Below are 25273 nucleotides of genomic sequence, written 5' to 3'. Positions count from 1 at the left end.
TTTTTATTAGTTATTTTTGTTTTGTTGTTATTTTGATTTTAATAAAACAAAATAACATAAAGAATCAAATAATTTCTTTGTTTTTTTAAATGTAATTTATTTTACAAATAAATTAATAATAATATTAATAATAATAACAACAAATTAGTGCTGTCAGCGTAAACGTCATTAGTTAAAATGACGTTAACGCTGACAGCACTAATTTGTTGTTCCAGAGAGCAAGCCAAACACTGGTCTAGAAAAGGACGATCTCTAGTAGTGCTGCACTACTAGTAGATTTTGTTTTAACCTCCTAGGACCTGGTGTCCACATATGTGGACATAACATTTATGAGACCAAAATACAAAATTTTGCTCTTCAAAAACCTGATATCCACTTATGAGGGAGGACATTACACTGCCCCTGTTCAATCGAACTTTAAAATGAATGTCCTCATATGTGGATCTCATTTTTTTGAGAAACAAAAAAAAGATAGTCCGAATCTGATGTCTTTGTTTTCACATTCATCAGGTCCCAATCAACCCAAATGGCACAGAGAAATTAAAAATGCATGCCATGAAAGAGTTCAGGTCTTAGGATGTTAAAAATGTCCCTGCTGATGAGACCAGTGAATGTGGGGCGACGGTGGCAAGAAAAAACTCCCTCCTGGAGGAAGAAATCTTGGGAGGACCAGGCTCTCTGGGAGGACCCTCCCTCCTGAGGGCAATACTTACCAGTACTTGTCCTCCAGTGTGCGATGGTGGGCTGGGACGAGTGTTGTTTCTTCTCAGCATGATGATGACCTTCCTTCCATTTCCTGTTTCAGAACTGAGAATGAAGACAAAACTGGTTAACAAGGTAACAGGACATTTAAAAATTCTCTCACTTCAGGATGAGATGCTGTGTCTTCTTACGTTTCTCTTGTAAAACAGCATGTAGGCCGAGTGCTGCTGTTCCTCACAAGCTGCCGATCCGGTTGTGTGGAGCACCTGTGCGTCATTATAGGTGAGCCAGCGATCTGATGTAGAGTGCTGACTCTCCTCAGGATGGACAGAACTACAGATGTAGTGTCCTGAAATCACATTAAGACAAATGAATCCAACTTCTGGAAGTCAGCTGATTCAAGCAAACAGTGATTTTGACTTAGTGCTTCTTAGAACATCAAAAGCTTTTGTGTGTGAGTCCTTCACTGAAAAGTAGAAAGTTTTCATTTTCTGTTTGTAACAAGTCTGTTGTTTTACCTGACTCTGTGCCTCCATAATGATTGATGATGCTGACAAGACTATAACAGCCACCACCCTGAGAAGGAACAAATCCAAAGAGTGTTAGTTTCACAAAGTCTCACATCAGAGCCATAATTAAGCTGATTTGCTGAGGCTACGTCCACACTAATGCGTTTTCGTTTGAAAACACATCGTTTTCTCTCCGCTTTGACCTCCCGTCCACACTGAGATGGCGTTTTCCTCAAGGAAAAACACAGCATCTTGAAAACGCTCTCGAAAACGCACACATTTCAAAACGGAGTTGTCCCGTCGCAGTGTGGACACTCGAAAACGCAGACTTTCTAAAACGATGACGCATTTTAGTCATGTGATGCAGTCATGTGAGCAATTAAACAAAGATAGCCGAGTGCATTATACAGCGGTTGTTTTGATTGCTCTCAACTTTGACAGCCCTAAAAAAGATTAATATCAGTTTGTACATGCTCCGGATAGCTTTTCTTCAAATTCTGTAATCCTCACTCACTTTTGCGCATGCGCAGGACTGGAACGTAAGCGTTTTCGGCCGTTTCAATGCAGACGCACAACTATTTGAAAATGACTGAAAACACTAGTGTGGACACGGAGTTTTCAAATCTATCAGGGCTAGTGTGGACGTAGCCTGAGACGTTCTGCAGTCTGTTTTTACCTGATTGGATGGCACCACCAAGTCCCTCTGCAGCCTGACGGGGTCATCCACCTTCTTAATGTTGTAGGTTTGTGTAAAGCCAAACCTCTTCAGATGCAAGATCAGGACTCTGGCAGAAAAGAAAAAAAAAACACAAACAAGGTAGAAAATAAGAAGAATGAGTGTCAAACACAAACAGAAGATGGGAGAAAACGACTGCTCAAGTATTGTCTCGAAAAACTCTGATATTTGATGCGCCACAGTTTGGAAACCTGGTCAGTCGATCACTTCTGATGTGACCTTACTCACCTTGGCAGTGTATCAAAAGACGACTTCAGTTCTGAGGCCGTCCCTCCACAATCACAGCGAAATTCTATTTCTTGTTCCTGAACAACAGCACAGAGAAAACAGGCTTTATGGTAGAAAGAAATCTCAACATATGCACACACACATACGCACAAACACTAACAAAAAAGGTGTGTTAAGATCGCTGACACTACAACTCTATTGGAATTTGTGATCTTACCTTCAAGTATGTCTCTAACATGTTTATAATAGACCCCTCTGGAACAAGGTCAAGAGACAAGCTGGTGAAGTCCTCGTGCTGTGATGATTGGTGACCACAGCTACACATTTCAGGAGTAACGTAGTTAAAGTAAAGATCAGGTAGGTGGAAAAGAGGTATATGAAAATATTGCAACCAGCTCTGCGTTTCTGAAAGACAGGCTTACCTCTTGCATGTCCTCATGTTTTCCATTTTAAAAATGTGATGCTCTTCTACTGGGCAGGTATAACTTTGGCCCAGGAGAGCTGCGTTCCTCTCCAGGTGAGGTGCGAGCCTTTTGACCTCATTGAGGAACAATGTTAGGAATTCATGAGCGTCCTGAAAGAAAAGCAGAGAGATTTAAAACAGTACATCAAAATCAGAAGGTAAAGCAAAAAAACAAAATGTCCAAATAGCTGACGCACTTTCTGTGCACTGCCGGTGTATTCAGGAGCTTGACTGCTGAATGCCTTCTTAAAAGCTCTTAGGTGGTGATCTTTAAGGCCATAATCTGTTGACTCATGACAGTCCCTGACATCAATGAGCCTTCTGTAGAAAGGAAAGGGTAAACAGACATTTCTGCTGTTAGATCTCTTTGTTCTTCAGGTTTTTGAAGAAAGTAGAAGGTTGACGTAGCGCACCTTAAGAGCTGAGCTTCTGGATCTGTGCTCCACAAAACCTCCTGACGCCTGATGTCTCTTATGAACTCCTCAATGTTGAGGAGGCTCTGCAGGCAGGAGTTCATGTAGCAGGTGTTTCCGATGTTTGGAAACCTGACACACACGCACAACGTTTACAGTATCAGTGTAAAAGAATTCATTTTCTCCACTTTGACAAAGTGAGCTTTGGTCTTTGTGCACCACGTGTACTCACCCGAAGCAGTCTATAGTCCCAGTTTGACTTTCTATTATTTCTCCACCGCATGCTACACTGCTCCAAAAAGGTAAAAACACAAACACAAAATTAGGAAAGATGTCAGGATGCTGAGCAGTGTATGTGCATGGATGCATGAGCTTTGAAGTTGAAACATTTTGGAGGACGTCTTTCTCTTACCTGTTAAACACATGCTCCCATCCACTCTCTTGGTCCAGAAGCTCCATAATCCAAGTGTCCCAACTCAGGTCTGCTGGGATCGTTTCCGTGGTGCTTCTTACCTGATATAAATATATAGGACATAGCTGTGTGCCTCATTGCTCTTAATTGCTCTCATTTAACTGTGATGAGTAAATGCTTGATGACAGTGACTCTTTCCATAAAACATACCTTCCCGGATTTAAAAAGAGTCTTCACAGTGTTGCTCTCTGCCTCTGCATCGCTGTCAGTTTGCTGCAGAGGACGAACAAACATAAGTTTATTAAAAAGTACATTTTAAAGAGAATGTGTATTTCATATGTTTTGTGTAAAAGCAAACCGAGGAACAGCAGAAGATGTGTCTCCATTTTCTCTTCTTTTGGCCATTTTCAGGGTTAGCTGGTGTGGCAGCAACAGAAGCATCCGGGATGCTGATGAGGACAAAAGTGTAAATGTTGTGGAAATTTATAAGAAGGAGTACATTTTGCTAATACAGATTGCTAATAAAAGTGAATAACTGTAATGGAATACCAACATGAACAAAATCATGTATTTTATACATTTACACTCTACATTTTCAAACGCTAATCTCTGCATCCATATAAATAATAGACAAGACTAGAAGGAGTAAAAAAGATGTAAATACACAAGGTGGAAGAAAAATGCCAATAAAAGGGAAATAAAAGAGCTCCAACCAAACCACTGCTATAAATATCTCCAGCAGCATTAAAGAGTAGCGCATTTCTTTACCTCTGATGAGACGTAGAAGGAATTTCCTTCTCTGCCACGTTTTGTTTGTGTAATTTCTGTTTAGAAACAAGAAAAGCAACATCAGTAATGGCATAAAACAAACATACCAAGTGGGTCTCTCCATGAAAAGTGTCCAGTTAGAGAATTTGGTATTATTTCATATTATTTATCACTTTAGTGAGCTGTCAGCTCATGAAGCAGATATAGGAATATCTTTAAATAAAATAAAAACAATTTATTCATGCCTTAAATTGAGTTTTAAAGTTTGTCCTATGAAATACAAAATCCTTCATTTGGTTCTGATCAAAATTCAGTTTTTACAGAAATCATCCATGAAGCTTCAAAAATGCTTATTCACCATAAAAAATATTTAGAGAAACATCCTGCAAGTCTCTTCGAACTTACCTTTCTGTGAAAAAAAAAAGTTTAAACATCTTTGAACTTAATTTGAGGACATGGCTGTGTGCTAAATTGCTCTTAATTCTTCTCATTTAACTGTGATGAGTAAATGCTTGATGACAGTGACTCTTTCCATAAAACATACCTTCCAGAATTTAAAAAGAAACCAGCGACACTTTTTTTGTGTCTTCACAGTGTTGCTCTCTGCCTCTGCATCGCTGTCAGTTTGCTGCAGAGGACGAACAAACATACGTTTATTAAAAAAGTAAAGTCACTTTAAATTAACAAGTGCAATTTAAAGAGAATGTGCATTTCATATGTTTTGTGTAAAAGCAAACCGAGGAACAGCAGAGGTGTCTCCATTTTCTCTTCTTCTTTTGACCATTTTCAGTAACAGGAGCATCCGGGATGCTGATGAGGACAAAAGTGTAAATGTTATTTTTCAAAGTGCAAATTTTTAACAAGGAGTACATGCTGGAGATTGCAGATAAAAATTAATAACTGTAATGGAACAAAATCATGTATTTTGTACATTTACACTCTACATTTTCAAACGCTAATCTCTGAATCAATATAAATTATAGACAAGACTAGAAGTAGTAAAAAAGATGTAAATACAAAACACCAATAAAAGGGAAATAAAAGAGCTCCAACTCAACCACTGCTATAAATATCTCCAGCAGCATTAAAGACTGGCGCATTTCTTTACCTCTGATGAGACGTAGAAGGAATTTCCTTCTCTGCCACGTTTTGTTTGTGTGATTTCTGTTTAGAAACAAGAAAACCAACATCAGTAATGGCATAAAACAAAGTATATGGTATGAAAATACAAAATCCTTCATTTGGATTCAAAATTCAGTTTTTACAGAAATCATCCAAGAAGCTTCCTTAAAAGTTTCAAAAATGCTTGTTTACCATAAGAAAATATTCATAGAAATGTGCTGCGAGTCTCTTCAAACTTACCTTTCTGTGAAAAAGAAGTTTAAACATCTTTGGACTTGATGTGATCGCAGCCAAAATCTCCTCAGCTTTGCAAAAGTTCAACTGAAAACAAGCAGTCAAAGGTTGTATATTTATAAACTTTCAGCATAGAATGTTCATACCCTGAACAGCAAACATCATCATTATGATGTATGGGGCAAATTTGCATATTTTGGAATGTATGCTCATTTGAACTGTATGGTGCTCGTCTCCAAGCAACTGCTACACAAACAGGTCAAGTCAAGTGGCTTTTATTGTCATTTTAACCATGTGCAGAGGTGCTGTACAGAGTGAAACGAGACAGCGTTCCTCCGAGACCCTGGTGCTATATATGACATATGGTCATATGGTGAGAATGGATGGTGGGAGATGGGCTTTCCTCAGCTTCTGCATGAAGTAGAGACGCTGCTGGGCCTTCTTGGTTATGGAGCTGGTGTTGAGAAAGCAGGAGAGGTTCTCCGCCAGGTGGACACCAAGAAATCTGGTGCTCTTGACGACCTCCACAGAGGATCCATTGATCTTAAGTGGGCAGTGATCCCACTGTGCTCTCCTGAAGTCAACGATCTCTTTTGTTTTGTCCACGTTCAGAGACAGGTTGTTGACTCTACACCTCTACAGATGGCCCGCAGTGCAACCCTTCAGCTTCCTAGTAGATGCACCTATATACAAATTTAAACAACCTAGGAGACTTACTTCTCGTCACAGAGTTGTAGCATTCACAAGATATTCAGAAAACTTGACCTTTGAACTTGAGGTCAAGGTCACTGATATTCAAACTGACCCCAGAACTTTAGTAAATGCACCAATGGCATCGATTCAAAATCCTGCCCCTCGTTCTCGACCAAGCTGAGTATACAATTATGAAACAATCATTTTCCATTTTTATTTCACTATCTGTAACTAAGACAAATAAACAGTATTTGGGACACAAGTCACTATTAAAGTGGTTAGTGAGACTCCACATCTGATAACAGTATAACACACTGCTTATTTATGTAAAATTGTCATCAATAAATGTGTTCAAAACCGAAGCTACACTGGCTTTAAAAGTTTTTGTTAACTCTGACTACCTGTCTGCTCTTACCTGTTTCTTTTGCTCTCTGCTGTCTTCATCCTCCATCCAACTCTACAGCTATTGTTAGGGATGACATGATGAAACTGAAGGGTGTCTGGGCACCGAAAAAAAAGAAGAAGAGAGATTGGATTAGGCTGCAGCTGGCGTGCCATTCTCTCACTTCAGGATGAGATGCTGTGTCTTCTTACGTTTCTCTTGTAAAACAGGATGTAGGCTGAGTGCTGCTGTTCCTCACAAGCTGCAGATCCAGTTGTGTGCAGCACCTGTGCGTCATTATAGGTGAGCCAAGGATCTGATGTAGAGTGTGGACTCTCCTCAGGATGGACAGAATTACAGATGCAGCAGCTGTTTCCGATGTATGGAAACCTGACACACAAACAACAGTTTACAGTATCAGTGTAAAAAAATGTCCTTTGACCTTTACTTTTGTCAAACAGCGGCCATATGGACTTGTACTGAACATCGACAGCACGAGAGGTAACGTGGCAAAGTAACAGAATAACCGATTAAACAAAGATGCGCCAATACAATACGAGGAATAAAATAAATGAAATGAAATACAAAAAACAAAAATACGGCAGTGGCCCCTGTCTGTGCAGAACAAAATACAAAGAACTAAATCACACAAGGCTCCTTTAAAAAATGTGGAAGTGTTACATACATTTTTATAAATACTTACATTCCACAGAAATCTCAGCTCACTTGCAATACTGCAGCACACAGACGATCTCGCAGCTTATCCCTTGCATGGAGAAAATGGCCGCTCCACACTGCACATACAGGTCCTTTGCATCATACATTTAAGAAATACATCATCTTGTTAAAATACTGACATTTTGCCACTGCACTACAATTATAACAATATGTTTCAATGAGTTATGTGCATATTTAACAATTCCCTACCAACAATTTAACTCCTTCACAACATTCCCGTTCCACATCCACAACAAAAAGAAAGGTAAACAGGAAGTCCCAAGATGCATTTCTTGTTAAGTTTTTTTGGAAAACTGCAGTTAACCCTTAAGCACTGCCCCCCCCCAGTGACCACAATATGCAACTACACAAACCTATAAAATTAACAGCTTCAAGTGCACACAACATGCAGATAACCCAAGAAATAGCACAAGCAATAACATTAAATTACCCAACAACATTCTTGTCTTACCATACATGGAAACAAAGAAAAACATTTTAAGACCCCTTTTTGAACCTTAAATGGATATTTGGTTAACTGAAATGGAAAATATTATTAATTTACCACTCGGCTACACTCTCCCCTGCAATCAGTCAATGCCCTCGGTGGCTACTAAACCTCGACTGAATGGAAACCCCCCCCCGCAGTGTTGTTTTTCTTTTTTTCTAAACAGAGCTGCCCCTAGACTTGTTCAAATCTGAGATGCCATGTCAGTGCTAATTGCTACAGCATTGCAGGCAGATTTGGGCAAATGAAACAGGTTTGAATGTGACCCTGCAGTACTGCAGATTTGACCTAAGGTGTCCACAGTCGTAAATTCCAGCGGAGATGCCAGAGGGATCAACTGCAACCCAACCAGTGAACCTGCAAATTGGTTTTGTATGGTTTTTTTGGCTTTTTCTCTACTCATTTTTTGTCATGTTGGATTATAGAATCAAGAACATTTGAATTCCCAGTCAACACAGAACACAGAAATAAGTGCATCTCTAGGCCTGGATGTGCCTTTCTCCTTCAAACGATCAAAACAAAATCAGCATTAGCTCAGAGTAGGTTGATTGGATAAGCATAGTTCAAGTGATTTAACTGATTATTATTTAGTTTTATTTCATTTAGCTTTTTTTCCTGCCAAACTGCTTTAATAAAATATCCTGTAATAGGTCCAAATGGTGGATATTCACTTTTTAAACTTTTGTTAAGCAGTGCAGGTAAAAATCCGAGTATTTATCCTTATTAGTGCAAATAGCTTTTACAGGTTACTCCAGCCCTTTAAATACTGTCCAGGCCCGTAAAATTGACCATGTTATTAAGAAGTGCACCAATCTAGAGGGGAGCTGTCATAACAGGTGGGACTGGTAGGATTTGACCTGCAAGGCTACTCAGGTTTTGCTTATCTCATCAGGGGAAGCAGGGAGGACGTGCCGACTTCAACGTATTTAGAGCTGGGCGAGTCCCCCCACCCACATCAGCTCCATCTGAATTGTGCATTTCCTTCTGGGTAAGACCCATAGGATCAGAGATTGCAACCTTTTAACCACAGAGCTGATCCAGGCTTCCTGTATTTGTGGTGCCGGTCCTGCTGATCCTACTGGAAGAGTTTTACAATAGAAAAACTGTCAAGTGCTGCTCTCTTGTGGTTAAAAGTGAGACTATCAGTAGCCATGTGACTGGCTTTTACTCTGCAGGAGACTAAATAAATAAAACAAAACTAACTGATGAATGAATGAATAATCTAAGAGTTCAAATAGATCGTGGCTTTTATTGGTCATATTCTTTTTTTCACTCTGGGACTGCCATTAAAATGTATATTCACAAATTACACTGTTTGCCAAATTTGTGTCAGTAAAACCAAACCATAGCAGGTCTCACATTCACTCCTCATGCTATCCCTTTGTCACAAATCACCCTTCACAGTGGTCTTCACACACTCCAACCTGCCTGCATTATTTTCTTCACCTCTCTGCATTGCCCGTTGTTTTGAATGGCACGCACCAGATACATAACACAGCTACCTTCACTACTTATACTTCTGCAGCTCTGTTGTTACACCTTTCTCCCACTCATTCACAAGTATTCTGTCTTCCTTCTACTGACTTTTATACCTCTTCTCTCCAGAGCACACATCCACCTGCTCCCTGCTCTCACAATGTCGCTTGCAAACATCAGTTCATGGAAACTCCAGCCTGACCCCATCAGTAAACCTACCCACCACTATTGCAAACAAGAAGAAGCTCAGAGTCAATCACTGATGTAATTCCACCCTCACCTTAAACCCATCTGGGACTCGTACTGAAAATCTCACCACTCTATCAAGGTACAACTCCTGACAAAGTCTCCTCTCAAAGCAAACATTCCTCTCAGTGCAGGTGATATGAAGAAGACACTGCTGAAAATAGCCCAGTAACCTGAAAAAGTGGGGAAACAATGCCTAGGAAATATGCTCACAAAACCCTAAATCAAAACAAATTTCACTCTATGAAAGTGCAAGCACCACATAATGCAGGTTTTTATTGACAGCAATGACAAATGAGTTTAATCCAGAACATACTGTACACTCTCCCCTTTGAACAATAAAGATCTTGCAGCATTTACTTAAACCAGATATACTGTTTGTATGTGTGTGCGTGTGTGTGTTTGTGTGTGTGTGTGTTTCATTGAATATTTTTCATTGAATGTTTTTTTTATTATATACCTCAGATTACTGTTGTTATATTCCAGAGCACAGAGCACAAATTATGGAGAAGGTTTGGAATTAACAATAATAAAGCATACAAGCCAAGAAACAAACAAACAAACAAAACTACAACTGTTTCAAAACATGTCTGTTATTTCCATTCTAATAAATGACTGGGTGTGTAAAGCGCTTTGGGGTCCCTAGGGGGACTAGTAAAAGCGCTATACAAATACAGGCCATTTACCAATAAACAGTCTAACCAGTTATCATCCAGTCTCATCTCCACTTTCAGAACTCTAATTACATCAGTTATTTATATGCGACTGTTATCAAATCAACATTAATAAACCATGTGAGATATCTGCATGTAGAAATATAAACCACTCATCCCCATCCCCACCCTCCCACCCATCTTCGGTGGTTTTTGGCCACAAGTGTGTTTCACATGTCCTCGCATGCACCCTCCAAGTTATAATACATAAACAAGAAACACTCACCACGTGTTCATTTGTGCTAAACTAACAGATGAATAATCAGGCTGCTGATGTTTATTATGGTGTCTGAGGTCTAGGTCCACACAAGCAACAACCCAAACCTATCCCTATGATATCACAATATATATTTATGCTTTTTTCAAATGCCCTCTCAATTCTCGAATAATCAGGGAACAGAGGCAATGCAACACTATGAATGGTCACTTTGAGTGCATCATTGTGATTTATATCACTTCAAAAACAAAAATCAACCAAAAGCAGTGAAACAAAAGAAGAAGAAAAAACACCCCATCAACAGCTTCAAAAGAAACCCTCCAGAAGTGAATAATATTCGACTACATATCTAAACAAGCTCATAGGGGTTTTGTGTTGGCTGCTCTGGAGCTGCTGCTGGGCACCTGTTGGTCTTCATCATAACTTCATACACATAATCATTGGATCCTTGCAGGGAAGGTCTTGCTTTTCTTTCATGGCTTTTCATTTTTCTCGCCTGTCAATAGTAAAATACCACTGTATCAGTTTTCTGTATAAATAGTATGATGGTTTAAGCAGATTTCAAAAAAGTACATCCAGTTAACTTCTAGAAAGTTTTCATTTTTGACAAATGATTTGACACATGGTAAAACAATAAAACAGTGCTCACAGTGGGTACAAAGCCAAGTGGAGTTCTTAAGAAGTGGGGTTTACAGAGGACAGGTGTGTTAGTGTATTATTAACGTTGGGTTTTGTAACAAAGAAAAATTACTTTCATCTTGAGCTAACAGAGCGAAAGACGTGAACAGTGTGATGCACTTTCCAAGGAGCTGCAGCCCTTTCACAGCTGCACTTCAAGATCCAAACAGATAATTCAGTGGTTTCTGATATAATCAGCAAGTCAGCGCAAGAGCGTTTACAGTGTTTACAGCAGTCATACTTGGTTGCGGTGAGGCTAATAAATGTGTACATTTACATGTCTGCAGACAGAAGATAACCACTGCTGCACACCATAGCTGCAGGGCTGGATTACATAACAGTACCTTACATAGAAAGCTTTAAGTAGAAAGAACTGAACTCACCTTCTGGATCATCAGTAGGATTAAGATTATGATGAACAGCAGGATGATGGTGGAAATACTGATGATTAACACCAGAGGTAGATGTCTCTCCTCTGCAGTGGACAAGAGCGCTTTTTGTCTGGAACATGGTTCTGTGTGAAATACAGGGAAACACAAGTGATGTCTTCATTCAGCTACATAAGAAGTTTACCATCCTGGTGCACTCCTTTAATTACACTGTTCTAACTTTAAATTTGCAATGTAATACAGAATTCTCCAAAAGAAAACTCAAGAAGAGCTCATCTAAAAATAAAAGGAAGATTGCTCTTCTCTTTGTATATCATATAGGAAGAGGAAAAGTAATTAAAAGTAATTAAAATCTGTGTTGTCACTGTTTGTTTAAAAAAAACAATAGCCTTTTATATTACTTTTATTCAGCATTACTGTTGAGGGTGTCACCAAGCCCAAATGGCACATCAGTAATTGTGAATTATGGTCTATTGTGTTTTATATCTACTGTAAGTTGAGTTCAGCCCTACTGAAGACCACAACCATAAGAGATATCACAATTGTAAAACTTAACATAAAATCGTTTTCTTTGTTATTGCTACTTCTTTTTTTTATAGCTTCATAAAGTGTGCAAGCTAATTTGTGGAAATGGAAGCATCTGTATGCAGTGCACCTCACTTGGCTGATAACAGCACTGGGAGTTAACAGACAGGCTGTTAGTTGAGAGAATCAAACTGACCTTTGGGATGCTCGGTAGTATTATGCTCACGATTACCACCAGGTAGACGTCTCTTCTCTGTGGTCGTCTGGAGCTCTCTGTTAGGTTTGTTTGTTATTTCTGTATGGAAAAAAATGTAAATACAAATTTAGAATAGCTTTAACTGTACTTTAACAGCAAAAAATTTTTTGATACAAAACCCTTCATAGTCAGGAAGGACAACAGAAAATTGGTATTTTTTGTATATGTCACCTTGACAAGAAAAGTGGATTAGGTCACATCATTTACAAGCTGGAGAAATGAAACATATAGAAGACACATTAAACAGGAGCCCTGTGTTTGTATACGACCAAAGAAGTTGTGTAAAGTGTAAATTAAAACTGAATGTAATGATCTGCAAATCTCATAAACACAGAAAACATGTCAAATATTTAAATTGTGAAATTTTACTTTTTCATGAAAAATATTAAGTCATTTTTCATTTGATGGCAGCAGTTTGTCTCAAAATGATGGTGGAGGGCAAAAAAAGACTGTAAAATAAAGTAGTAGCAAAAACAAAGCCCTGCAGGAACACTTCACCTCTTGCTAATTAGGTTAATTGGCAGGAAGTCAGTGTTGTGATATTTTGATACCATGATAGCATTTACAGGATATTGTTTTATAGTTGATATCATACATGAAACTGTTACTCAATAAGGCCCATTTACTAGTTGTTTTTCTCTTTCTCTCTGACCCAAGAATTGATGTACCACAGGCTGGTACCCCAAGGTCGAAAAAACCACAGAGACGAGACCACTTCCTTACTCCCATCCTCCCTTCTTTATCTCTTAGAAAAAGGCTCGTTAAAGGCCAGGTGGTTTGTTTCAGAATTCACTAATGAAAGAACTCTGTATTCTATGTCTAGGAGTGTATTTTGCTGGGATGATCATAAATTGTAGCTGAACTGATAAACTACACAAAGGATACTTCTTTGCTCACAAGGCAGGAAGACGTTTCCTTATTTGGTCTGTACCGGTTTGAACTGAGAACTTGCTGACACACGAACCTTTTTTTCCTCTATATAAGCTGTTATGTACTAAATAAACCTTTGAGTCGATTGGGAAGGCAACCTAAAGCAGTCTCTGTTTTCTTGTTCTCCCAAGCTGCTCCCGAGCTCGTACTAACACGCTGAATGGCATACCTGAGTGTTACTTTAAATAATTAGGAATCTTAGAAGGAAAGGACAGAACTCTGCTTATCGCTCGTGCCTTGGAGGGAAAACCGGGATGGACATTTTTTTCCTTCAATTTGGCGTCAGAAGTGGGATTGACTGACAGAAGGTAAATATGCGTCTTTCATATTTATATAAAGACCGTATTACACCTCTCTCAGTGATCGATCCATAAAAAAAACGGGATATGCTGACGAAGTTTCACTTAGTGATCCAGAGAGATACACTGACGACTTCCTCAGTCCCCGAATAAAGTAAATTAACCCTTGTGTGGTGTTGGTGGACCCGCTAGAGTTGTGGCTTTCCAAATTAACACTATCAAACAATTTTATGTTAAATTACTATGAATTAATGTGCTTCTCGTTTTTCTTTTATATAAAATGTTATAAATAAATCAGTTATAATCAAGTGGAGTGAGTGGAAAGACACAACACATTTATACGTAAAAAAAAAAAAATAATAATTAATTGTTTAATTTTTCTTTTGAAAAAAAAAAAAACAAAAAAAAAAAAACACGGGTCTCAAGGGTTAAAAGCAGTAAATTAAAAGCAGAAAGACACAGGAAGTTGCCTGTTGTTTTGCGAGAAGTTGCTCGTTAAGCGAGAAGTTGCTCGTTAAGTGAGAAGTTGCTCACCAAAAAGTGACACAGGAAGTTGCCTGTTGTTAAGCGAGAAGTTGCTCGTTAAGTGAGAGTTGCTCACCCAAACAAAAATTGCTAGCAATAAATTTAAAGTGACCTCAGCTGTGCCGCAGCGAAAATACTAACCTAAATCCTCCTAGCGTGTAAACCCCTCTGGAAATCACTGAACATGGGTCAGAATTATTCAAAGACCACAGACAGGTCCGATAAAAAATCTAAAGTACCTGTAAAACCAAAAATTAATAAAATACAAAATAAAGTCTCAAATAACGGCTCAGTACAACTCCCATTTCCGGTTACGTGTAACCTACGTCCGCGAATCGGTGAAGACGTCCATGATCATGTATCCAGAACATGCGGAAGTGCTTATGTGACTGACTTTGTTTACAACTTACGGACTGTAAGTTCAATGCATTCTAATTTATTTCCGGAGCCCTATCCCGAACGATTATCGCCAGAAAACAGGTCAGTAAAACTGAAGGCCAGTGCAGATACTACCACGAAAGCTAAAAGTGTTAAGATAAAGTTGAATTTTGATGTAGAAGGCTCAGAGGAAAGTGAGAAACTAATGTATGCAGGATTACCCGCTCCAGCACAGCAAGGAAGTTTCAGAGGACGGAAGGATAAAAGTAGAGATGTGTGTTTTTATTGTGGCTCAGTTTTCCAGCAGCCGCAGACACCCAGAGCAAAAATGAATTTGTGTATTTCATTTAACATAAAGGGTGAAATGTTTGCTGACACTGATAACAGCTTGTGTTTTCTCTGCCCTATGTACCGACATGATGGAGAAGGAACATCCTCTGTGTCAGCTGGACCCTCAGCAGAGAATGAACTCAACATCCTTTTTGTCTGGTACTCTATGTCACACACTGTGCCAAAAAAACGTGTACAGACGCCACTACCAGGTAATCCCATGACTGGGAGCCACACTTTTGTTTCTCTAAGGTCAAACAGTGATTTTGTCACATAACTCAGACATAGGTTACGAAATATGTCGACACATAGATGTAACCTACCTTATATTGACTTTATACCTTAAATACAACAAGCCAGTATATGTCAAGCAATGTCCCATTTCCACGGAAAAAGCCGCAGCTCTAGATGTCATCATAGGAGATTTATTGACTACAGGAGTAATAAAGCCTACAGTATCTCCATATAATACTCCTGTCAATCCTGTGCCAAAGCCTAACAAACCTGGCGTATGGCGTTTCATACAAGACTTAAGGCAAATTAATGCAGTCAACATTCCTCTGCCACCTCTCGTTTCAGATGTTCACAGCATATTGACATGCATTGCATACACATTTTACCGTGGTGGATTTATGCTCCGCTCCTTTTTCTCAGTACCTGTGCATGAAGACACACAGCCGTTATTTGCATTCACACATAGAAATAAGCAGTACACTTGGACTCGTTTGCCTCAAGGCATGATAGACAGCCCTGCTGCTTTCTCAATGGTGATCCGTGCTACCCTGGACAGCTTCACTCCTCCAGGGCTGTACTGGATGACCTCCTCCTCTGTGCTGAAAGTGAAAAACTATGTCAAACTGCTACACACATGCTTCTCCAGCACCTCCAAAAGACTGGCCACAAAGCATCAGCAAAGAAAATGCAGTACTGTCAGACTTCTGTTCAATATTTGGGATTCACACTGTCTCACGGAAAACGTTCCATGACTACAGACAGGGTCAAAGCTGTGACCTCCGTCCCTCGGCCCACTACACAGAAGGAAATGTTGTCCTTCCTGGGCATGGTGAACTATTGCAGACAGTGGATACCAGACTGTTCTTTTCATGACCACATTCTGCGTGACTGTTGTAAAAAAGACAAGCCTCCTCGAATACTGTGGTCCACAGAAATGACTGCCTCTTTCAATGCATTAAAGGGAGTGCTGATCTCCGCCACTCAAAGGTGCTGCCTGAATTGTTCAGGGAATGCCGGCCTGCCTGAGGGCAGTAGCAGCTTGCTCTATCATGATAAGGGACTGCGAGAAGCTTACACTCTCACATGACACTATTCTACACACCAATCACCAGGTCACGACCATTCTAGCAAACATAACTACACAACATATGCAAATCTCACTATAAAAGCGAGCAGCACACCTGATTCGCCAGCACATTTATTGATCCTATGCTGTGTTCTTCTGACCGACAGGATGGCTCAGACAGGCTTGACGATCATGACTGCATGACACGTATACAGGAATCCACAGCACCACGTCCAGATTTAGAGCAAACACCTATCCCAGACTCAGCCACGGTTTATGTGGACGGGTCCTGTTCAAGGCCGAGTGACAACTCATTTCTTTGTGGCTATTCAGTGGTAACAGTGCCTGACATCATACTAGAGGCTCACTCATTACCATTTCACTCAGCACAAAAAGCAGAGCTCATGGCTTTAATACGCGCCTGTGAGTTCCATTTGGATAAGCGTATGACAATTTACGCAGACAGCCGCTGTGCATTTGGCGTTGTGCATGACTTTGGCACATTGTGGAGACAGAGAGGATTTAGATCTGCTGATGGAAAATAAATTGCTAAATTCTGATTTTGTTCAAAGACTTTTTCAGGCTATACAGCTACCATCGGCCGTTGCAGTTGTAAAAACGAAAGGACACAGTACAGCTGACACAGACGAAGCAACAGGTAATGCCTTAGCAGACGTGACAGCCAAGGCTGCAGCTCCCACCTCCGCAGGAAGTATTATCTGTGCCCCTACAGCTGCCACTTGTTACACTCCCAGACTATTTAGAAACAAATGTTGATTTAAAATTCATACAAGAGCAAGCCTCTGCATGTGATTACACCTATTGGGAGAATAATGACTGTACCTTAGATGACAGAGATGGCTTATACAAAATCTTAAGGGTTTGATTGCCCTCCCATATTCCCTGATGCCAGTCCTTGCCCGACATTTTCACTGTGTGAGTCATGTCGGACAAAGAGGGGTAATAGGGGCAATAAAATCAAGATTTGTAATTGAGAAAACATCACATGCAGTAAAAAGCATATTAGCAACCTGTCTAACATGTGCGCGAACTAATGTAGGTAGCTCAAAAGCAAAACATCAGCATTTACCAAAACCAGATTTTCCATTTCATACATTATGACTCCATCTGCAGTAACCAAATTATTTCCATTTGAAATAAGACTATTTCCAACACCATGGTCAGCCTCCAGAGGGGCACCGCTAGTAGAAGGTGATGTATATTGCATTGTCCACTGATGTTCACAACCTGGTAGAAAAACTGAATAATAACTATCAGAAAGTTTGTCTCTCTCAGGCTCTCCCCTCCACAGTTCCACCAGTGGAGACCAGGAGATGCGTGTTGGAGAAGTTGCTAAAACCAAGGACACTTTGGGAGGCCGCGCGTGTTCCAGCCCCAGACTGTACTGGCAGTGACGAAGAACCAGCATCCTCACAGACGGACAACCTCAGTGGATTCATGCCAGCAGGGTTAAGACCAGCCCAATCGGACCATCTCAGGCGTCGGATCAAGCAGATGACATCTCCGGCGGGCCAACGCCCGGAACCAGAACAAATAAACACACACGGGTAGATGACATCTCCGGCGAGCCAGCGCCAGGATCCAATGTACATACACACACACAATCACTGATTAACACACAACGCCTGAAAGAACAACAACAAGGTACTCAAACATCCAGCAGGAACGGAAAGCCGGAAGTACCACATGATGTCTAACCTGATAAAGATAGACTCATTCCATCCTGATAATGGAGAAAATGAAATGCCCATTGTCATCATACGACGCTTATTCTATGTCTCTCGAACCTGGGACCAGGCCAGAAGACGACTGAAGAACTGTTTTTCTTATATATTTAGGTTATCTATCATATCTATCGCATTAACCTTAGGATTTCTCTTTGCTATTTTGTATTGAAAACTGCAACCATGTTCATATTTCTGCAGGTCATATTTTGCTGACGATACCTCATGCTCTATTTTGCAAGACACCTACTTAATGCACTCATTACGTTCCCTAAAATCAGTAAATAGCAACATAGACGCCACTAATAAACCATCTTATGCGCCCCATAGAGCAGGAGCTAACGCCTGGTATGAAAATGCCAGAACAGCCGCTCGTGACTTAGGAAACAGTAACTGTTATGTCTGTTCAAAGGCTAATCCAGAACAGGTAATAGTAGGATACCCCATATCCGGTTTCCCCCTCACTGAGGGACTAGAGAAAATCGGCAGAGATAATTCTCTCCTTAAAGACACTTTACAGTTGACTCTGAGCCCTCTCGACTGCCTACTTAGACACACACACACACCAACTAACCCTGAGACTCCATTAGGCGAATTATTGAAGTTATCTAATGACACCGCAGGGACCTGCGCCCCAATGAAACGCCCTAAGAATAGGTTAAAACCCTAACTGCCCTTAGGACAGATCCCTCTCCATTTTAATACTAGTATGATATGTCTGCGCAGACTAAAGTTAACTGGCCCAGACACACACATAGATTATACAAAGGATAACTATACATTTTTCTCTGACTCCCCAGGTGCACGCTGTAATGAGACATGGCTAGCTGTCTCTGTGGCTGAAGTTTTATCATATCTGGAGGAACACACACACAGTTCAAGTTCGAGCGGAGAATCGATCATTGTTCCCCCAGACGGTGTATTAAATGATACTGACTGGGGGGAGTTAGTTAAATCACACATGGTCACGCGCCTAACTAGAGCAATCTCTAACGGTTATTGGTTGTGCAACAATACTCTTAGACTAGCCCTACCTGTTAATTGGACCGGTACCTGTGGTCTAGTGACCGTTGATGTATGCTGTACTTTCATTCCCAATAATACCGCTCCTAACGGTTCATTCACACAAGCTATGAATAGACTTGAAGCATTGAAGATAGAACTAATTGCCAATGCAGGTCACGGTCAGTGGCTACATAAGTGGCTACAGGACACGTTTGGAAGATGGAAGGAACTAATTGTAGCCTTTGTAACCGTTGTAGCATGTTTTCGATGATTATTGTCTGTTGTGTGATACCATGTATACGCTCTCAGAATTTTTGATATTAAGCTTGCTCGAAGGACCAGTTACATTTATGATTTGTTTTATGTTTATGATTTGTCTTTATATTATGTTATTACATTCTGTCTTTATACTATGTTATCATTTCATGATAAAAGGAGGGAACTGTTGTGATATTTTGATACCATGATAGCATTTACAGGATATTGTTTTATAGTTGATATCATACATGAAACTGTTACTCAATAAGGCCCATTTACTAGTTGTTTTTCTCTTTCTCTCTGACCCAAGAATTGATGTGTAAGACTCACAGGCTGGTACCCCAAGGTCGAAAAAACCACAGAGACGAGACCACTTCCTTACTCCCATCCTCCCTTCTTTATCTCTTAGAAAAAGGCTCGTTAAAGGCCAGGTGGTTTGTTTCAGAATTCACTAATGAAAGAACTCTGTATTCTATGTCTAGGAGTGTATTTTGCTGGGATGATCATAAATTGTAGCTGAACTGATAAACTACACAAAGGATACTTCTTTGCTCACAAGGCAGGGAGACGTTTCCTTATTTGGTCTGTACCGGTTTGAACTGAGAACTTGCTGACACACGAACCTTTTTTTCCTCTATATAAGCTGTTATGTACTAAATAAACCTTTGAGTCGATTGGGAAGGCAACCTAAAGCAGTCTCTGTTTTCTTGTTCTCTCAAGCTGCTCCCGAGCTCGTACTAACACGCTGAATGGCATACCTGAGTGTTACTTTAAATAATTAGGAATCTTAGAAGGAAAGGACAGAACTCTGCTTATCGCTTGTGCCTTGGAGGGAAAACCGGGATGGACATTTTTTTCCTTCAGTCAGCGTTATAACAAAGTACAAAAAGAGCATTGTAGCGAGGCAGAGTTTCTAAGAAGTAAAGATGGGCAGAGGGCCATTAATTGGTAAAAACTATAATGTTCCTCAATGTAAAACCATTAAGACTGAATATCTCATCATCTGTATTACATAATATCAAAAGATTCAGAGAATTAGTATTGGATGCCAGTGATCTTTGGGCCTTCAGGTGGTAGTTCAGTAAAAACAGGTATGATTTTACCTTGGAAATCATTGCATGGTTTCAGGAACACAGCCATAAATCACTGCCTGTGTTAGTTGACCATGCCATCCTCAAAAGGAGGTTAAAGCTTTATCATGCAAAGAAGCCATATGTGTATGTGATCTAGAAACAGTGCCATCTTCTCTGGGCCAAAGTTAGTTTTAAATGAAGTCGAAAACTGTTCTGTGGACAAAAAACCCGAAATTTGAAATACTTCTTGGAAAACTTGGACTCTTTCAGACTAAAGAAGAGAGGGACCATTAGTGAGGATGCATTAGTGCCTGTGGAACTGAAAGCCTGTACATTTGGCACCATCGATTTTGAAAGGTATATGCAGATTTTAGAGCAACAAACAGTAGGTTCCAATCTGGACAACACGGTGCCGAGCTCTTCAGCCTGTATTCCAAACTTTCACCAACTGAAAACATTTGGTGCATCATAAAAAGAAAAACATGGCAAGGAAGACCCTGGACTGTTGAGCAGCTAGAGTGCTATTGGACAAAAATGGGACATTACTTTCCTAAAAGTCCAGCAACTGATCTGTTGTTTAAAAAAAAGTAGGTATGCTGCACAGTACTAAATGTGACCCTGTCCTAATGTTTTGTAGATGTGTTGACCTAATTTTTTTCTTTAAATTGTATATATTTTCAGTTTAAATATTCTGTTATGAATAAAATGTGGGTTTATGAGATTTGCAAATCACTGTGTGCTGTTTTTAGTAACATTTTACAGTGAACTTTTTTTTAAAAAATGAGGTTATATTTTACAGATTCAGAAGTGCAAAAGTATTAAACTGAAACAGTTGTTGCTGGTACAATAACTTTCTTAAATATATTTTTCAGCAACAGTGGTGTTTATAGAGTGCTATCCTGCCTAAATACTTCATAAAAATACTACATATTGGAGTTTAGGGTTATAAAAAGCTGACTTTCCTGGAGCCCAAATAACCACATCCATGTGTAATGTCACCACTGTGTAGGTAAATATAAACCAACTTCCTATACTGTTGCTACTTCGTAATGTAAAAATCACATCCTGAATTTGTAACTGTGTACTGTACATTTACAGTACACTGTCTTTAGCCCCTCTAAAGTCTTTTAGTTACTGGACAAGATTTTGGAGTTAAATGGAAGAAAACACTCACCTCTTACAAAAACTGTGTAGACTTTGCACTCAACACTTTTGTCTACTGATTCTTTGTAGACACAAGTGTAGACACCAGAATCATCCACAGTCAGATTGGTCATGGTGATGCTGTGGTTCATGGGAGCTCCGTTTGACTCAATCCTGCCTTTGTATCTCGATCGCACAGCGACTTTGCTGTTTACATGGTTTCTATAGTAATACACCTCATTCTGTTCAGTAAACCTATGATACAGATACATCCCAACATATCGACCATTGTTTTTGGGGCATTCTTCTGAGGAACACTTCAAAGTGATGCTCTCACCAGGCTCTGTGATGATTATAGTGCCTTCTGTTATAAAAGAGACAAAGTCTCTGATTAAAGACATGTCAAAGACACCTGCATTAACAGTGGCTGAATACCAGTTGTTCTGGAAGCACTTTAGACACATATCAAAATGTAATGTGACATTAATTTAAACCAGAAACAAATTAAGAAATGGTAAAAAAGTCCTCTCTCAGCTAGTGTTATTTCATGCAGACATAAACAAAATGAAAACCTCAGAATAGGAAAGTAAATGAACATACCTGAAGTGGAATAAGAAAAAATCAGTACTAGGGCCCAACACAGTCGCATCATCTCTGCAGCAGTGGCAGCATAAACTGCTTGTGTTTCTAATGCTCTCTCTCTATTTACACACACACACAGATAAAAGAGACAGTGAGTAGTGTTTCCTGTATGTATGGTCTGGACTGATGATTAGCGCATCTTGTAGGATAAAATCACTGGTTTCAGTTTTAGATAGTGAAGTTGTGTTTAGCTTTTAAATCTCGATGCAAATGTGTTCATGAGAAAAAATACAGTACAAGTATGTCAATAACTTCTTTAAAATGACTCAGATTTACCATTTAAAAGCAAAAAGCAGATTGCCATGCGCAATCTGACAATGAAGAATAAGACAGCAATAAAAAAAACCCCAACTCATTTCTGTGCTTTACTAACAAAGACACAATGTCTGTTTTTTTAAAAATTACATTTTTTTAAAGCATATAACCTAGTTTACCTCAATATTTTGTAAATAATGTAGATGTAAATCAAATCACCTTTTACAAAAGTTGACAACAGACAATAGCAGTAGATTTTCAACTGGTCTCACGGTTCACATTCCTGCTCATCATCAGAGTATCATAAGTATTAAGGAATATATAACATACCGTAAGATGAAGAAATACTGTTAAGGTCAAGGTGCCTCAACCAGATGATCCACTATGAGTCTCTGATTGTTGGACTTAGACCTACACAAAAGCCAATTTTGGCTTCTGATAAATGAAGGCTGGGATGTATTAAAGAAGCATAGTTAATATGTAATGATTGGGAAGTATGGACAGTTATTTCATTCAGTTATTTTTTGGCTATATTACATAAATGTTTGGAGATGTTTCCCTTCCACACTGCAACATTTGAGAAGTGAAATGTTCACTTTAAGCAAGTCCGAATGTCTGTAAAACTTCTTTATTATTTTGGGGATTTCAGAACCATCTGTAACATCTGTGTGTTGCCATATTGTAGTTACTTCACGCAGGTAATGAAACGGCAGCTTTTTTTTCCAGCCACTCCATTTAGGAATCAACATAGTGGGACATCTGCCTCCATCTCACCCATCCTCCACTGTCACATCGCCCTTCTGCATGTCCTCCATCACAACAACCATGAAGGTTCTGTGTGTTCTTCCTTGCTTTAAAGCTGGTGTGCTCCAAATGGCAGCAAAACTATGACTTTGTGGAAAGGCTTAGGGTACTACTGTTGTTCCATGTGCATTAATGTGGAAAACTCTGATGCTTTGGGGATACTCCCAGAGATCTTGGGTCCGTATCCAAAGTTCTTGAGCTGCAGGGATTTATGACTTTCAGAAGAAATAATCTTAATTGAGAGCAGCCTAAGCTCACATGCAGTTGTATACAAACAAAAGCCATGTGCTGCTCAAACCCAGTCTGCCACAATACGCTAAGCAACAACTCAGGTTACTTCCTTCTTAGACAGGTGTGTAGCTTGGTACGGCTGTGGCTGCTCTGTGGTCTCTGTGTCTCAAAATTTCAGCCTGCTAAGTAAAAAGGAATGGCTGATTAGAAGATATGCAGCAGCTGTACCATTCAGCTCAAGCTGGCACTGCTCTCTGAAATGCTCTGCCCCACCTCTGCAGCTAAGCTAAAACCACAGTGTACATCTACAACATTTTGTGTGGTAGTGGGATGTGGCTGTCTTGTCAAAAGACAAAACACCAAATGTTCTTCTCACAGTCACAATCAGAGAAATAAAAGTTTTCCAGGTGTGTGAAAGCACACCAGTGGTTATGTGGGTGCACAAACTGCAATAAAGCTTTTATTTTTAATATTTCCCTGATGTCATTTAAGATGTGTGACATTATTGTATACAACACACACAGCAAAATGTATCGTGCCTACTGCATGTTATAGGCTGGGAGGATGCACAGTCATGCACATTAACCAGCTATGTGGTAACTAAGAGTTCTGTAAAAAAAAAAAGAAAAGGGAAGTTAAATTTGATTTCAAATAATATTTGTTTGTTCTTCCTTCATCAGACAGTCTGTCGTTAACGAGCTAACTGCGCTAACGCACTAGTTCCCACCATTTGAGCATTGCGTGGCACATCCGACATACTGTTTTACTTTTGTCCATGACGCGCTTACCATCAGGGTCATGCTTCACATGAAAACCAAAATAGTTCCAAACGGCAGATCTGAATGAGGGTGGGGGCCGTTCAATTTCGGGTAGCGTTGAGGCAGTTGCCATGTTACAATGAGCTTAGCTTCTGTCTTGCTAGCTTGTGCTGCGACAGTGCAGCCTAGGCGGAGTAGTTGAACGCAGATCCACTGAGCGCTCGACACAGACAGCATCGTCAGAAGAAAAGTTGATAAAATAAATAAAAAATGTGTATTGTTCAATACATATGCATACCGAACCGAAAGCACTGTATCGAACGGTTCAATATCGATACGAGTATTGTTGCACCCCTAATATAATATATTAGCACAGGTATCAATAAAGGACTACCGTATTAAACACTTTTACTAACCGCAGGAAGACAGACATTGGTGTTTAGGCGGGCGATGCTGGGACCCACGCGGGACAGCAGCTCCTCAAACTGGGCAAGGGAAAGACGGTGGTACCGCTGAAAGCGGCCATCATCCATATGCAGCTCCTGGAGCAAGTGGTGAAACTCACCAAACTGCTCATGCTTCTAGAGGACCAGATGGACCCAGGTACGGCGAGGACATCCTTTACGCCGCTGCTCTGCTCTCCACAGTAAATAGAGAAGGAGACTCTCTCTTCAAACGCTAGATTGACAGCTGCCATCTTGCAAACATACCGTCTGGCACTACTTCCTCCCACATTTCCGCTTCACACGCGTGAAAATTGCATATTTTGAAGCGCGACCAATTCGTGTTGGTCCCGCGTCGAGGTGCAAATGTGCACGCGACCAGCTAGGGGCGGTCTGGGTATGGCAAGCCATTAGAGCCAAAATTCGCCACTTTCCTAACCCGTTTGGTTAAGAAATGGCGTAAAAAACGCCGTTTAATTATTCAAAACGCCGAAAAAAACGGCGTTCTGTTCCGACAAACGCCGCTTTTCCCGCCACTCGGATGGCGCCCTGAACGCACCATCCGAGTGACGTAAAAAGCGGCATTCAAAGACAGACGGAAACGCCGTTTTTTACGCTACTCGGCACAAAACGCCGTTTTTATGCATCTTTGAACGGCGTTTTTTACGGCGTTCTCTGCCAGCTGTAACGGCGTTTTGTTGAAATTATGCAGGGCACTCCCCATGGTTCCCTCATCCAATTACTTTCAACTCATTTCACCCAATCAC

At 40.1% G+C, this 25273-nt stretch overlaps 1 protein-coding gene across 1 annotated transcript; it reads right to left on the bottom strand.

Annotated features, from left to right (window-relative positions):
• Window positions 1-200: 200 nt before the first annotated feature.
• Window positions 201-25032, bottom strand: LOC308396028 (ubiquitin carboxyl-terminal hydrolase 12-like). The gene is made up of 26 exons (XM_080881087.1): window positions 21974-25032; window positions 21405-21737; window positions 12328-12426; window positions 11601-11731; window positions 10944-11035; window positions 7366-7471; window positions 6875-7052; window positions 6696-6780; window positions 5594-5674; window positions 5340-5395; window positions 4969-5041; window positions 4776-4859; window positions 4232-4287; window positions 3822-3912; window positions 3674-3736; window positions 3464-3564; window positions 3284-3340; window positions 3052-3183; window positions 2836-2959; window positions 2598-2749; window positions 2393-2492; window positions 2176-2252; window positions 1888-1996; window positions 1221-1278; window positions 894-1051; window positions 201-807 (listed from the first exon to the last, which is right to left on the bottom strand). The coding sequence occupies exons 8-26, from the start codon at window positions 6729-6731 to the stop codon at window positions 802-804; spliced, it is 1614 nt and encodes a 537-aa protein (XP_080737213.1). The 5' UTR covers window positions 6732-6780; window positions 6875-7052; window positions 7366-7471; window positions 10944-11035; window positions 11601-11731; window positions 12328-12426; window positions 21405-21737; window positions 21974-25032; the 3' UTR covers window positions 201-801.
• Window positions 25033-25273: the final 241 nt, after the last annotated feature.

This window comes from Rhamphochromis sp. 'chilingali' (assembly GCF_963969265.1).
Source record: "Rhamphochromis sp. 'chilingali' genome assembly, chromosome: 4".
NCBI classification, from domain to species: Eukaryota; Metazoa; Chordata; class Actinopteri; order Cichliformes; family Cichlidae; genus Rhamphochromis; species Rhamphochromis sp. 'chilingali'.
Note: the sequence above shows the minus strand (reverse complement) of the source record. Positions and strands in the feature narration are given on the sequence as shown.

Excerpts from the sequence above, each read along its gene's own strand:
- LOC308396028 (XM_080881087.1), bottom strand. The coding sequence starts at position 6,731 with ATGGAGGATGAAGACAGCAGAGAGCAAAAGAAACAG. Across the intron at positions 3,341-3,463 it reads TGGGAGCATGTGTTTAACAG|TGTAGCATGCGGTGGAGAAA; the intron begins GTAAGAGAAAGA and ends TTTTTGGAGCAG. Across the intron at positions 1,279-1,887 it reads TGGTGGTGCCATCCAATCAG|GGTGGTGGCTGTTATAGTCT; the intron begins GTAAAAACAGAC and ends GTTCCTTCTCAG.